The sequence below is a fragment of the Ascaphus truei genome, chromosome 1, assembly GCF_040206685.1.
Source record: "Ascaphus truei isolate aAscTru1 chromosome 1, aAscTru1.hap1, whole genome shotgun sequence".
Lineage (NCBI taxonomy): Eukaryota > Metazoa > Chordata > Amphibia > Anura > Ascaphidae > Ascaphus > Ascaphus truei.
The window spans coordinates 95,846,449-95,860,727 of record NC_134483.1 but is presented as its reverse complement, the minus strand read 5'-3'; the positions used below and the strand labels follow the sequence as shown (position 1 = coordinate 95,860,727).

General features: G+C 39.8%; 1 protein-coding gene across 8 annotated transcripts in view; it reads left to right on the top strand.

Annotated features, from left to right (window-relative positions):
* SSBP2 (single stranded DNA binding protein 2) overlaps positions 1-14,279 on the top strand; it is a 134,427-nt gene that overhangs the window by 108,296 nt on the left and 11,852 nt on the right. For 2 of the 8 annotated variants that reach the window (XM_075592409.1, XM_075592424.1), the window contains exons 5-11: positions 3,478-3,567; positions 8,538-8,621; positions 10,042-10,101; positions 10,190-10,256; positions 11,525-11,595; positions 12,394-12,485; positions 13,378-13,426. In XM_075592409.1, coding sequence (XP_075448524.1) covers positions 3,478-3,567; positions 8,538-8,621; positions 10,042-10,101; positions 10,190-10,256; positions 11,525-11,595; positions 12,394-12,485; positions 13,378-13,426 — 513 coding nt within the window. The remainder of the gene's footprint in view (positions 1-3,477; positions 3,568-8,537; positions 8,622-10,041; positions 10,102-10,189; positions 10,257-11,524; positions 11,596-12,393; positions 12,486-13,377; positions 13,427-14,279) is intronic. The other 6 variants (XM_075592437.1, XM_075592416.1, XM_075592463.1 and 3 more) reach the window with 3 other exon arrangements.

Here is a 14,279-nt window from a genome sequence, read left to right as displayed (position 1 = left end):
ATATTCTTATGGCCATACCTTTTTCATTTAATCATGTGGTTGGGGTTGTCATGGTGATGCCAGTAGGAGTGGTTTTGGGACATTTCCTTTCTAATTAGTTCACAATTGCCTTGAAAAATGAAATGCCTTCAAATCAAGGGTGACGCGCAGATGAGGTGTTATAAGTTATTGTGTTGACATGTGAGGTACAGTAAAGTGTGGAGCTGTATTTCTGTTGTATATTGTGCAGTGTCTGTTTGACACACCAAGTAGAGATTGTCCACACAACACAGTGTAGATACTGTATGTACTACGGAATTCTGTACTCTGCTTACAAGTACTGGATTAGTTTCATGTTTAACGAAACCAGAAATGTCTCAAAACTGTTATGTATTTTTTTTCCCCTCTTGGGCATCAGAGAGAGGTGGATGGGGGGGAGGGGTTTATTCATTAAGCTGCAATACTGCCAAAAGGGGCGTTATTGCAAGGAAATTCCCACTGACCTCAATGGGATTTTTTGTGCGATGGTCCCCCCAATTGGCACCATCGCAATCTCCTAAATAAACTCCCAGGTTTGATCATCCAATCTGCAAACATTGCTAAACCTGGCAGATTTCTGAAAACCTTTTCCTCCAGTGACAAATAATAGTATATTTTTAGTTACGGAAATTTATCAGCAAAACGAAATTTAGAACAGTGCACAACGTTTTACATACAATGAGTCTCATTAAATATAAAAGTATTAAATATAAAATATAGCTGTTCTTTATTTTATACCATTTTAAGTGTTGTACACAGACTGTAAACTGGCTTGTCCACCGTTATAACTGGAACTAGGTCTTAAATATAATGTTGCACTACACTAGGCCCCTTGACGATGTCAGATGCACATTATAGTTGACACCACTCTCTTCAGTCCCTACTTAATGTCATGATGTCTTCAATGTGCTTTATAAGGCTGCGTTTATAGTACTGGTGACAGCATGCAGCCGCAAAGCAACTTAATGTAGTTTGTAGCGACCGTCCATAGTCGGCGCGACGTGTGACATCACTGCGACCAAAATCACTAGTGAAAAGAATTTGAGATTTCCAGAGACAGACGCACCATGTGACTGGCAGCAGCCAATCACATAGCCCCTTGCCGACGGCAACGTGTAGCGTCGCTGTAGCCAGCAGCCTAAGAGCTCCCCAACATGAAGACCCCTTCCCAACATATTGAGCGCCTTTTTGATCATTGTTATTGCGGGAATGTGTTTGTTTTTCTTCCCTGCCTCCCTTTCTAGCAATACTGTTTGGTCTTCAGTTTAGAAGACAGAAAATCACAAATATACAAACTGTTTGTGAATGACCTTTTTCTTTTGTTGATTAGAACTTCTTGTGCATATTAGAGTAGAGTGCTTTGCTTTGGTTGGGTAGTCTGTGCAATTGAAAAACCAACAGTACAATTGCATGCAAAAAAGCTTGGTTTGATAATGCCAGAGTCCCGATCTGTTCCCTGCACGGCTGATTTAGCTTACTGGCCAATGAAAAGCTCTTCCGTTTTCCGGACAGAATTCTTCATCTGTGTAGCTCAGATGTTTTTGGATCTGTTTAGTATGTGAAATGCACATGGTGTTAATAATAGATGACAACTGTCATGCTTTGCAAAAGGGATAGCCAACTGCAAGATGGGGGTACAAATATGTTGACATGACCATTTAGCCTAATTGAGAATTACATTCAGTAGAAAATTCAAACCAACTAAGAAAAATGGCTACAATAAAATCTCTTGAATGTGATTTTTGTAATTTTTTTATGACTTTCTGAACTAAAAATGTTTTCTCTTGAAAGAATAACTTGGTAACGTTGCTGCCTTTGAAGTGGGTGAAACTGGTTTCAGTCCCAGCCTGATTTTCCGTGGGCAAGTAACTTAATCTCCCTGTGCATAATTCACTAACATTAGTTAGTATAGGGACTCATTGTACCTGCAATAATTGCATATACAGGGCTGAATGCATGGTCAGCACAGTGCAATCATTTGTTTTATTATTGTGTAATAGTGTTTCCCCCACCCGGTGGAAGATTGGGCCAGTACTACGTATGTGGTGCATGATACCTGCTAGTAACAGGAGGGCTGAATCGTCCGCCGGTGGTAGTGGGGACACAGGACTAGGCTTCTGGGGTCCATACCCCACATATCTCTTTAGCAGTGCAGCGCCTCCATCTGCTGTGGGCTCCAGGGAACTGAAGGTGATCTCCCACGGTAGAATGATTACCTCTCCCCCCAGTAAGGTCACACACCAGGCCAGAGGTATAAGCAAACGGGAACGGTTTATAATCCTCACTGTACAGCACAGTAACAAGGCAGGGTTCTGCCCGATGCAGTCTCTCAGCTACTCACTGAAGGATGGTCCCTGGACCTTCACTACAAAGCGAAGCACCCGCAGCAGTCCCAGCTCTTCCCTGCCCCTCTATCAGAGGCAGAGGTATGGTACACACTCTGTCCCCCGGAGGGAAGAGGACCAGAATAGGCCCAATAGTCAGGCTCTTGGCTGTGTGACCTGCCCCTCTCAAGTGGGTAGAGGCACTACTAAATTTGGGACGACACTGCCCTTAAGTACAGCCAGGAGGAAGGCACCAGGTCTGTCTCATGATTGGTCATACCCAGGCCGGATGTCACCGCCTCCCACTGTCACTCAGGTGCAGCTCCTCGGAGGGGGAAACCCCCATATAAACTACTGGCAACCTGATTGCCCTGTACTGGCAGTAAGCCCTGGTGCAGAGTAGTAGCCATCAGGTGACCTGGCTACAATTGTTATATTCCATTTCTTCACAATTTTTTGCTTTGATACAGTATGTATCAAAATTGGCAAATAAACGCAGACTTCCTCTCACCAGACCTAGTGCCATTTCAGTGCCCATTTTTAGTGCCTGCTACGAGTACAAGTATTTGAAAATGTGGCTTGACAATAGAATGGCTGCTTGGCCTAGAACTATCGCTTGGACATGAGGGAGGTATATATGAAAGCACAAGAGCTGTACTAGGGTGAAACCACTCTTCAGCAATCTATACATTTCCCCAAGTTATCTTCTGATATCGGCTTTATATTGAGAATTTTAACACTCCATTTTATTATTTCAATCGTGCTGCGGCTTTTTGTTGTGAAATACTGCATCACGAGAACATGGTGAGATCTGTTCATTTCCTAGAAGGAATTTGATAATGTGCCGATCAATCTGGACTTCTAATCGGAAACAAACATTGTGTGCTTTTTTTGTTTTTCTTACATTTGATTTTACAGGGTGGTTGAGCTGCGTGCGTGCGTGCGTGCGTGCGTCTGTGTGTCTGTGTGTGTGTGTGTGTGTGTGTGTGTCTTGCTGCAAATATTTGTACATTGTGATCAGTTTTGCATTGCTTTCTCTGGAGTTGTTGTGACGCACATATTCTTTTCACTCCCAACATTGTACTTTGAGTGATTCTGTCCTGTATTAACGGCCGTTTGTTGCCTTTCTTTTCAGAGTGCTGCAGCTGCCCCCAGCCCTGTTCTAGGAAACATTCCTCCAGGGGATGGAATGCCAGTGGGCCCCGTCCCTCCAGGCTTCTTTCAGGTATGCACAGACCTTACACACCAGCACAAATTAGAGAGCTCAAAACCTAAATTTAATGTGAGCTCCTGGTTCATATGATATAATCCATAGGGGGAACAAACCAAAAGCAGGGCTCCATATATAATAGAACAAAGTAAAATTTAACTTTAAGTCTACATATACAATGATATATGTCTTGGCAGCAACTATACTGATGCAGCGGCCGTTATTCGAACACATCTCGGCGCCGATTTTGAGTTCTCTGCTGTTCCCCACGCAGCATGAACGCGGCAAATCACCCCAGGCACCCGCGCTTAGCGCGGATGTTTTGTTTGAATTTCATGGATTCTGTTTCTTCGTTTGCAATAAAATGGATTAATTGTAATGTGTACAGTACTGTGCTCCTGTGCTACTGTGCTACTGTGTCAATTTCATGTTTTTAAAAGCCAGAACACTAAAATTCGTTTTTCTGCACTCACTACGCTCGCATCTTAGTGCGGGAAGGCTGGAATTCATCCCGCGGTTTCAAATCGGGATTCCGATGTACATGACGCGTGAAGTTTCCGAATAACGGCCGCTGCATCAGTATGCTGTATATAGTTTTTAAATGCAGTATTCAAACTTGTATTTCTTGTGCTGTAGATTGAGCTACTTTACACCGTACCATACTCTCTCCCATTTTATGGTAAAAAGCTGTTGGCAGAAGTGCAATATCTAAAATGTTCTGCAATTAGCATATGTTATAAATGATTTCTCAATGCTATTCTTTGCAGAACGATTACATACTCATGACTTCCTCAGTACTGTACATTAACATGAGCCTTTATGGATTAGATTGTATCTGTAAGTTCTGAGGTTGCACCAATAGGCACAAGATAATCAAACTCTTATCTCTATGAACATAGTACTTAAGCCAAGTGAGAAACTGAAAAAAATTGGTTACATCAAGGAAGGGAAAGTAAATATCAATGTTTTTTTTTTTTTTTTGCCGACAAACTTTCCTATTTTTTCTTTTCAAAATATGTTGCTCCGGTTTAAACAAAATGTTACACGTTACCTGGAGTCGCACCAGAGCTTTAAAGATCTGGTGAGATTTCAGATCTTGTAAAAGTGGGTTTACTATAAATCGCTAGCTGACTCCGAATTGTTGCAATAACGAGCGAGGGAGCTATATCTGTTCAAATCCGTATTCCATTACATGATTAGACTGTACATTGAAGGCCCAGTGCTGGAGCAGCTTTATTAAGGAGAAATGCCTTGATGACCTTACTTCATTCATAAGTTCTTTTTTTTTTTTTTATTACATGTTGTATTCCTTGTTTAAGTTTCCATCTAATGTGTGCAAAAAAAGTACCACAAAAGACTCTTGGTTAAAAAAATGGCGCTGAAGGGATTTCTTTTTAGATATTAATTTGTGTCGGCAGTTCTAAAATGCACATCAACCATACTACATTTTGCAAATCAATACCGGTGCAGTTTAAACTTTGTTAGCCTTTTTGTGTCGGAGAGAGGAGATAACAAGACCACGTGGCCCGAGTATAACAGTGGGTTTACCTTCAGGGGATAGTACAAGCATACTTACTTTTCACTGGCTGTTCGATAACGTTCAAGTTGCCTTTTCATTTGTGTTCCCACTTTTTGAATAAACAGAAGATATTTAGGTATGAACTTTAACACACATACTCTCTTGTAGATGTGAACCAATACCACATGTTTAATAATCTAAATCTATGTGTGGTAAGTGCAGATAAAACGTCAGTATTGCCAATTCTTTCTCATGTAATGCTATTGTTCCAGAAAGTGTAGATCAGCATATCAATAATAGTAAATTGCACCAAACAAAGTTGAGGGTGCACACTTCCCACCATTTATGGCCCCAGTATTGTTTTATGGCCAATGGCCTAGCAGGGAGTACAGGAACACATTGTGAAACAAATGGCATTGGGAGGCAGCTCTTTCTATCAGATATGCGTGACCTCTCCTGCTCATTCCTTACTGACCCCAGGCCTATGAGTTAATAATTACAAACAGTAATTAGGGTCATTAGCAAGAAGTTTTTTTGGGGGGGAGGGTGGGGGGTGTACCTAGGCAATTCAGGTCTGCTTGGTTTTGATTACCAGGAAGTTGCATTGTACTTATTATGTTGGAGGTGCCTCCTAGCTTGAAGATAAAAGATGCCTAGAAACGCATGTTCTAGGCCTCTGTGATTTATTAGTTTATTTTACTTTAATAGAAACCTTTTATTATTCATCTATATTTACCTTCTGTACCCTCTCTCTGATCCATGTATAAATGTTTAAGAACATCCGGAATGCTTTGCATTGAGATGCCATAAAACAGTCCTCATTACCCTGACATGTAATGAACATGACATGACCGCCCCTCATTCTTCAGTAAATCCCAAATTGTTTCAAACTCAAGGTTCCATTTTGCATGGCACTCATTTCCTGTCGTAATTTTAATAAAAGGTGGAATTTGTTTTATAAATGAATCAGTTTTGTAGTATTAAAGAATGGTGACTTTTTTTTTTACATTTTTTTATTTTGACTCTTGCGGCCATTTTTAATGTGTTTTAATTTACTGAGCATCCTTTGGTTTGTATATCAGGTTTTATTCCACCTCCACAGCAGTGCAAGATTTTTGTAATACTTTTCTGTTTGTGATAAATGTTTCCAGCAGTTTGAGCTGCAAACTGTAACCATAGATAATGTTGCCGTAGTAATATCAAGATACATTGTAGCTGCTGAGGTTATACTCACTGAAGGATTGATTGAAACCGAAAGGCACATTGTTTAGGCACGCAATCAGGATTTTCCCAGATTTGTAACAGGAGTAACAACCGATTGCCAGCGTAGGTAAGAATGTAGAATGATACATTGTCACATGGTGTACAAATAAGGAGAAAAGAAAAAGGGGGCATGTAGTGTTGCTGCTTTAATAAAAGATCAACGTTTCAAACCAGAACCTTTTCCAAGTCTTCATAAAGGTTCTGATTTGAACCGAAAGATCTTTTAGTAAACCTTTGATATTAAGTCATGTGCCTGATCTTTTCCCTTTATGCTTTTATTCTTGCATGAGCACCCTGGCAATGTTTTGGTTGTGTCGCAGTATTTCCATATAGATAGAAGTAGTAACACACACACAAAAGGGAACGCTAAATATTGCCTTTCAGTGGGGATGAATCCTGTTTACACATTCCTCTGCAGTGAGAGATCAGTTAAAAAAAATAACACAATATTCCGTGCGACTTGTTCCCTTCAAAATATGTCTAGCTTGCCATCTAGTGGAAAGAGGCGGTAAACACCCTCATTTCCCTCTGCTAGAGTTGTTGACTTAATGCATTATTTTAGATGTCTCAAAGTAGGAGTAGAATAAGAATAACCTTTTATGGTTTTGAACGAATTGAAGGTGAAGTGAAAATCCTATTCTTTTATAGTATCCTACAACTTGATACCAAGGTCGTGTGGCTTTTTTGCCATTTTTAGTTATAGGGCTAGTTCTAATGGTTATCGGTACATATTATTTTATTTTTCGGACGAATGATTGCTTTAATCTAAATATTTATTGGTGCAATGCGAGTTATAAACTGCTGTCTTTAAAAACCTAGTCTGGTATACACCCAAGACACCTTATCTTATCAAGCCCAAAAAGGGAATTATAACCATTCCTCCAATTTTTGTTTGTTAACCGTCTAATCTCTTTTATCTGTCAAAAATATCATATTGTAAACTGCTTAACAATGTAATTGGCACCTTAAGACCAGCAAAATTATAAGTAAAGCAAATAAACTCTTCGTCTTCGGTTTCTTTGGAAACGAGGACAGTTTTTTTTCTTTTTTGCAGAGACTGAGGGGTGGTAGGTAGTTGTAGTAAAAAGGGGTTTCTTCGACCCTGCTCCTGTCTCTACTAGAGAGCGAATGAGGATAAGGGAGTGTGATGTCTTGCTTGTTGGAAGCACCTGTTCGGGACACCGTGATATCCCATTAAAGGGAACAGCTAGAGGAAGCTAAACCCTTCCCAGCTTGCAAACTAACTTTAAATATATATATATATATATATATATAGAGAGAGAGAGAGAGAGGTATCAGTACCGTGTTAGCCGAGCTTCAATAATCAAAAAATAAATAGATGATACCGTTCTGTGGCTAATGAAATGCTTTTATTTGTGCGAGCTTTCGAGATACACTGATCTCTTCTTCCGGCGATGTTGCTTCATTCATTGTAACATCGCCGGAAGAAGAGATCAGTGTATCTCGAAAGCTCGCACAAATAAAAGCATTTCGTTAGCCACAGAACGGTATCATCTATTTATTTTTTGATTATATATATATATATATATATATATATATATATATATATTTATTTGTAGGAGTCTGATTCTCATGTAAAAAGCATTCATCACTTGGATGTATACCCCTTAAACATCCTACTGCTGATTTGTTCATTTTGGTCGTAGGCGGGACTGCACCTTTACAGCCTGCAATAGGAAGGAATAAATAAAGATTGAGTACACATTCTATAACATGGTGGTTGCTTTGTAGTTCTCTGTAGAAAAAAAATGTTTTTTTGTGGATGTTGTGTGTTTATTTTGGGGTATATTTCTGTCAACTTTCTGTAATTTCACTGTTGTAATACCCTTGTACTTTACCACACGCCCATGAATTTGTTTGCACCGTCATATTTTGGGTAACTTTGCTTTACATATTGTTAATATTTTGGAAACTCTTGTGGTCAGTAGAAGAAATAGACGCACCTTTTGGTTTCTCGCCATCTGAGATTAAACTGGGCACTTTTTTTCCTTTTTATGTCCATAATTAAATATTCTAAAAAGCCATAGTATACCTCATCCTGTCGGAAAGTGTGAATATGGTGTTGGGTTGCATAAAGCGCCAGTATACTGGTTAAAGAACAGCCCTTGAAGTAGTCCTTAAATAAAAAAATTTAAAAAAAAAAAACAATTCTAATCCTGTCCCTGTACTTGTTGCTCTCTAGGGACCTTCAGGTTCACGGTCATCACCGCACGCACAGCACCTACCTCACAACCTCAGCAATTCCATGATAGGACCCCACGGTCAGGTAGGAGGCCACAAAGAAACCTCTCTTTTAACCCCTGCACTGCAGTGAGTTGCAGGCCCTTCTGGCAGAGACGGGGTTAAGGTCCCAGGCGAATCCACATGAAGTATTTTGAAATCTTATTTTTCACGTTAGCTTGCACTGAAACGTAGAAGAGTTTGCATCCTTTGGCCCGTCTCTTGTGTGGTGTCACTAGTTCTCCTATTCTCCTAAGGGCAAACGAACTCTCCTTTAAAATAAAATGTAAAATCCCCAAATAGTCCAAAGACATCAAATAAGTGAAATGTTTGCCACAAGGATGACTGCCTATCTTTAAGCCAATTACATTGATAAATAGTTTTGTTTTGTCTTTGTTTGAAGATATTGGCGTGACACTGCCAATCAAAAGCTACATTCAGTCTGTGTATATGTGTTTACCATTTTCATTTAGATAAATACTTAATTTTACAATCCGACTTTCTATTGGAGTAAAATATGAATGTGATATCATACTTCAAGGGCCTGTTGCTAGTGGGCAAAATTATACGATTATATCTTGGCCTTGCGCTATCTGCAGCAGTATTTCTGCACTTAGATATTGGCCTCAAACAAGCAAGTTGAATTTCATATTGCAGGTAAATTGTCATTGCACTTTTGGCCTAGATTTGTAAAGCTATTAAATACATTTAAATAATGAGTGCAAATAAAAGGGAGACATGCCTTTGAAGCTTCCCCCAGCACTAAAAGTGAACTAAACTTGTCTCTTCCATGAAGTAAATGAAGTATGAACTTAAGTCCTAGTTTGAAAAACTTAGAGGTGTGTATATTTATGCATGTCTATGTAGTACTAGTCAAAGCAGGTTATAGGAGACCCACTAATAATATTGAGTGTTCCTTCCAGTAACCCACTTGTGCCAGTGATAATTTATGCAGGAGCTAATTGGCCACTTTAAAAAATAAATATGTATGTTTAAGTGGTGTTATCCAATCCCAGGCATGCAATGTTTGGTAAGCTCCCCTCGCACTGCTGGTGCTATAAATTAATTCTATTCTGCATGTAACTTTGCACTTAAAGAACACTTTGTGGGAGTGTCTTGTGTTTAGGGATTTGGGGAGCAGCTGCTTCCCGGATGGCAGTTCCTGTTAGGCCACACCGTGTACATGAATAAATCATTTGCAAAATTGAAAATATCTATGAGGAAACCATATTGAGTGAATTTCCAATAAAGATGGTGTGTTGCTAGAGCATATATACATGAAAAGTTGACCTGTACCCCAGTTCCATAGGTACTGAGAATACAATCTGTTTGAAAGAGGACCGGGCAAACCGGTCCATGCATGAATAAACGAATAACTGCAGCGATATCTGTGGTCGAACAGATCCCAATGTTTGTATCCATGGCCAGGCTGAGCTATTCCTATGCTTACATTCTTGTCTTTATAGCCTTTCATGTCACCACGATATCCAGGCGGTCCGAGGCCCCCTTTAAGAATACCTAATCAGGTAAGCACTACCTGCTTTGATTCCTACATTGTTTATATAGACTGATCGCTAGCATTGCCTGTGTATAATACGTGTTTACCTTATCCAGGCACTTGGGGGTGTTCCTGGGGGCCAGACATTACTTCCTAGTGGAATAGACCCAACAAGACAACAAGGTAAGTGCCTATTATGGATGTTGTTGGCAGCATTGATCAGTTTTTTTCCATCGTTTTTTTTTTTTTTATAAATGAGAATAAAATACCTTGTAGGTTTACTTCAACATTTTAAAGCATTAATAGCATTTTCTAACAAGCAGAAAATGCAATGTAATTGTAAAAACTCTGATTACAGTGCAAATTGAAATTCTGTTTTCATTGCTTAATAAATAGTCAACTAGCAGAACTACCAATAATATTCATAAACCTAGTAATAAGTTACTAAAAAGTGTATGCAAATGTTAAAACGCCATGTGGCCACCTTTTGCAGTCTTATTTGTTGCTAAAACCAAACCCTGTTAATGGATCTGCCATGACCCATCCCCACTACCCATTCAGAGAAGAAGATGAAGAATCCATAGCCTTAAAACTATTATATATGAAAAACTTGGGCTTAAAATTGACTGTACTACAGAAGTGTGTGTGTGTGTGTGTGTGTGTGTGTGTGTGTGTGTGTGTGTGTGTGTGTGTGTGTGTGTGTGTGTGTGTGTGTGTGTGTGTGTGTGTGTGTGTGTGTGTGTGTGTGTGTGTTTTTCCATAAACTACTCCTTATTCTGCACTATAAATCCGTTGAGATAAATTGGACAGTAAGGGCCATACATACAAAGCGGTGCTACTTCACAAGACGTTTTCGGAAACCCGAAGACCCTACTGCACATTTACTTGAATGTAACGTGTCTGGCAGCGCTGCAAGGTGCCTAATGGAGTAGCACTGTTTAATTAACGTAGTCCTTAAATATATTGTACCAGCGCTGTGCTACACCATCTCAATGTTGTATTTGTTATCATGCATCATTTTGGCGTACGAGCCACGTTACCATTAAGTCGTGCTGGATCATTACAAATCTGAGGTGGGGATTCTGTGAACTACTGCAAAATGGCATTTAGCAGCTCCATACTAGCTTAAAGTAAATACATTCTCCAGGCACTGTTCTCTTCACAGTAATGTAGAACAGGGGTGCTCAACTCCAGTCCTCATGACACCCCAACTGGGCAGGTTTTAAGGATATCCCAGCTTCAGCCCAGCACTGATTTGAGCCTCCTGTGCTGAAGCAGGGATATCCTTAACCTGCCCTGTTGGGGGGCCATGAGAACTGGAGTTGAGCACCCCTGATGTAGACGATAAAACCAAAATGAAGATGGGTTGCTGCTGTTATGCCTAAATTATGGTGTATTATTTAAACAAACTGCTTGTGCAATGATACTAAACGTCGTATTACTGCTTTCAGGACATCCAAACATGGGTGGGCCAATGCAGCGAATGAGCGGTCCAAGGGGAATGGTTCCCTTAGGCCCACAGGTACGTTGCACATTATTTGGATTGTGAAACACCGCCCCACCATGACCATTTGGTTAATATAGTTTTGCATATTACCAGGTAGTTGCATGAACGACCGAAAAGGTCACACATAGGCCTCAATCACTACTGGTGTCATGTTATGGTGGGAAAAATAGACCCTTAAGAATAAATATTTAAGAAATAAATGTAACTTTATTTTTTTTTTTTTTGCTTTTTCCAGTGGACTTTGTGCAAATGTTTTCAGATTTCAATGAATCGCTGTTTGTCGATCAGGGACAAATGTAGCTGTACAAGTCCATGTTATAACCTAGCTGGTAGTCCTGTTATTTTCATAGTTTGGGGCATTTACTAGTTTAGGCAGTTATAGAATCTGTCTATCCAGCAACGAAAGGGTTATGCTTCAGGCAACATCCCTTCTCAAATAAGAAAAATAAAGGAAAGATCTGAATGTTATGCTACTTTTTTTTTAAAAAATGCTTGAAAACCGTAAACCAGTGAAACATATGACTTTTCTTGTATTATTAGCTTTTTGTTATGCTTCCTGCATCATTTTTCTGATCTAACACAAATATTGTCCACTCTTCATTTTATAAATTCTAGCAAGATATTCAGCAAGTTAATGCTAGGCATGTTTAGCAGAGTGGTCCTATACGTTTAGTCTCATTGAAATTAGATTTTTTTGTGTGTATTCTGGCGCTATCCAATCCACTATTTGTAGGATTGTCATTAATATACTGTCCTTTCTTTCCCCCTTTTTTTTTTTTTTTTTTGTTTTGTTTTGTTTTTATTTTGTGGTAGTCTGACCCTTGGTTATCATTACAGAGTTATGGAGGAGGAATGAGGCCGCCACTGAATGCACTCGGTGGCCCTGGAATGCCTGGAATGAACATGTAAGCACCACAGCTTCAAATAAAGGAATCCTACGTTCTAAATAACCCATCAATAGGCTTAACAGCATGTATGAAATATCGCCACGTCCATTAAACTGAAGGAGTGGTTCAGTAAAGGTACTGACTCTGAGGCCTGGTTCAAATCCCAGTGTCGGCTCCCTGTGGCCTTGGGCTAGTCACTTGACCTCCCTTTGTCTCTGGCACTAAAACCATAATGTATGCACATCAGGGTAGGGACGGTGTCTGTAGTATGCCCAGCGGTGTATACTCTGTTCTTGAGTTCTTGCATGTATAGAACCTCCAATAGCTTCTTGTTGCTGTGACAAATTCATGAGTCTACAGAAAATCTGTGAAATTCTTGATAACTAATATGTACTGGTGTTATGTACATGTAATATGAATGAAATGAGCAAATTTAGTGTTCCTTTGACTTTGGCAATGATTTTTGTAGCATGTTTAGATTCTCGTTTCCAGAAACCTATATCCATGGCAGTGGTTTCAAATGAATTCACCTTACGTAAGAAATGTATATTGGGCTAATTTTCTGTTCTGTGTTATCTATAAATTTAAAGTACGTCATTGACGAATAGTGCAGTACAAATCGAGGATCATATCATACTGGATCAATTTATGTATTAAAATACATTCCTCTAGAGAGACCATGTAGGACATGTTCTTGAATGAAGTATTTGCACCGTCTTCATAGTGTAGTTATATAGTTGCATCATGCAAATAGGTAGATGTGCATCAATTTGTGTGGGTGCCAGACATGATATTTAATTGGAACATTTTTTCCCCCTCTTTTGTAAAGTGCTGGGTACACTGGCGCTATATGAATAAAAATATACATACATACAACCGTTAATTATGTAACATTTTGTTTATTTTGCAGGGGTCCAGGAGGCGGTAGACCATGGCCCAATCCAGGCAATGCTAACTCGGTTAGTATACATGTGATATGTGAGATTGCTATTACAGCTGTCTATTGTAGCAAATCTCCTTTTAGTGAATAACCCCCAACTGTTAAACCCATTGGTTGGGATGACCTCTAGAACTGCTACTGCCTTTAGGTGAATAATTTCACCTGTGTATTCTTTGAATTGCCACACACTTTGTTTTTGTGTGTGTGTTTGTGTTTGTGTGTGTGTGTGTGTGTGTGTGTGTGTGTGTATGCAGGGCCAGCAGTGAAATCCATTAATGCCCCACCTTTCTGTCCTCTTGTCTTGAATCTTGCTCGTCCCTTCTTGTTACCCTCTTCCTGCAATACTTGCTTTTCAAGCGGCAAAATAATGGTGTCACGGTAGACCAGGTCTTTTAACACATTTCTATTTTAAGGGATCAGTCACAAGGCAAAACAAGGCAGTGAAATAAAATGAGGTTTATTTGGATAAGACCGCAGGAACACACAGAAATACAAACAACGGAAAATATACACACTTACTGGGTTCTGGCGGTTGAGATCTAGCCCTTTCCTAGCTGCTTCAGTAAAAGGTGTTACCCTATCTGCTCCGGTTGGTTCAAGCCTGCTGGCTGGGCTTCTCCATGCTTCTCTGCCAGTGTGAATAGCTCTTTCACCCAGAAGCACCTTTTGAGAAGCCTGCAAGCAGCTGCTTTTCTCTTCAAATCTCCAACAAAAAAGAGTTATCTGCTACACTGCTTTCCCTTATATAGGGCTTGATGCTTATCTAATACATTGAAGGGGCTGGCAGACAATTAGAGCATGGATTGTGGTTGTGCATTCAATGATAGGAGGGGGAAATTCAAAACTTGCCAATGGAAATCGTGCCCGAGTTT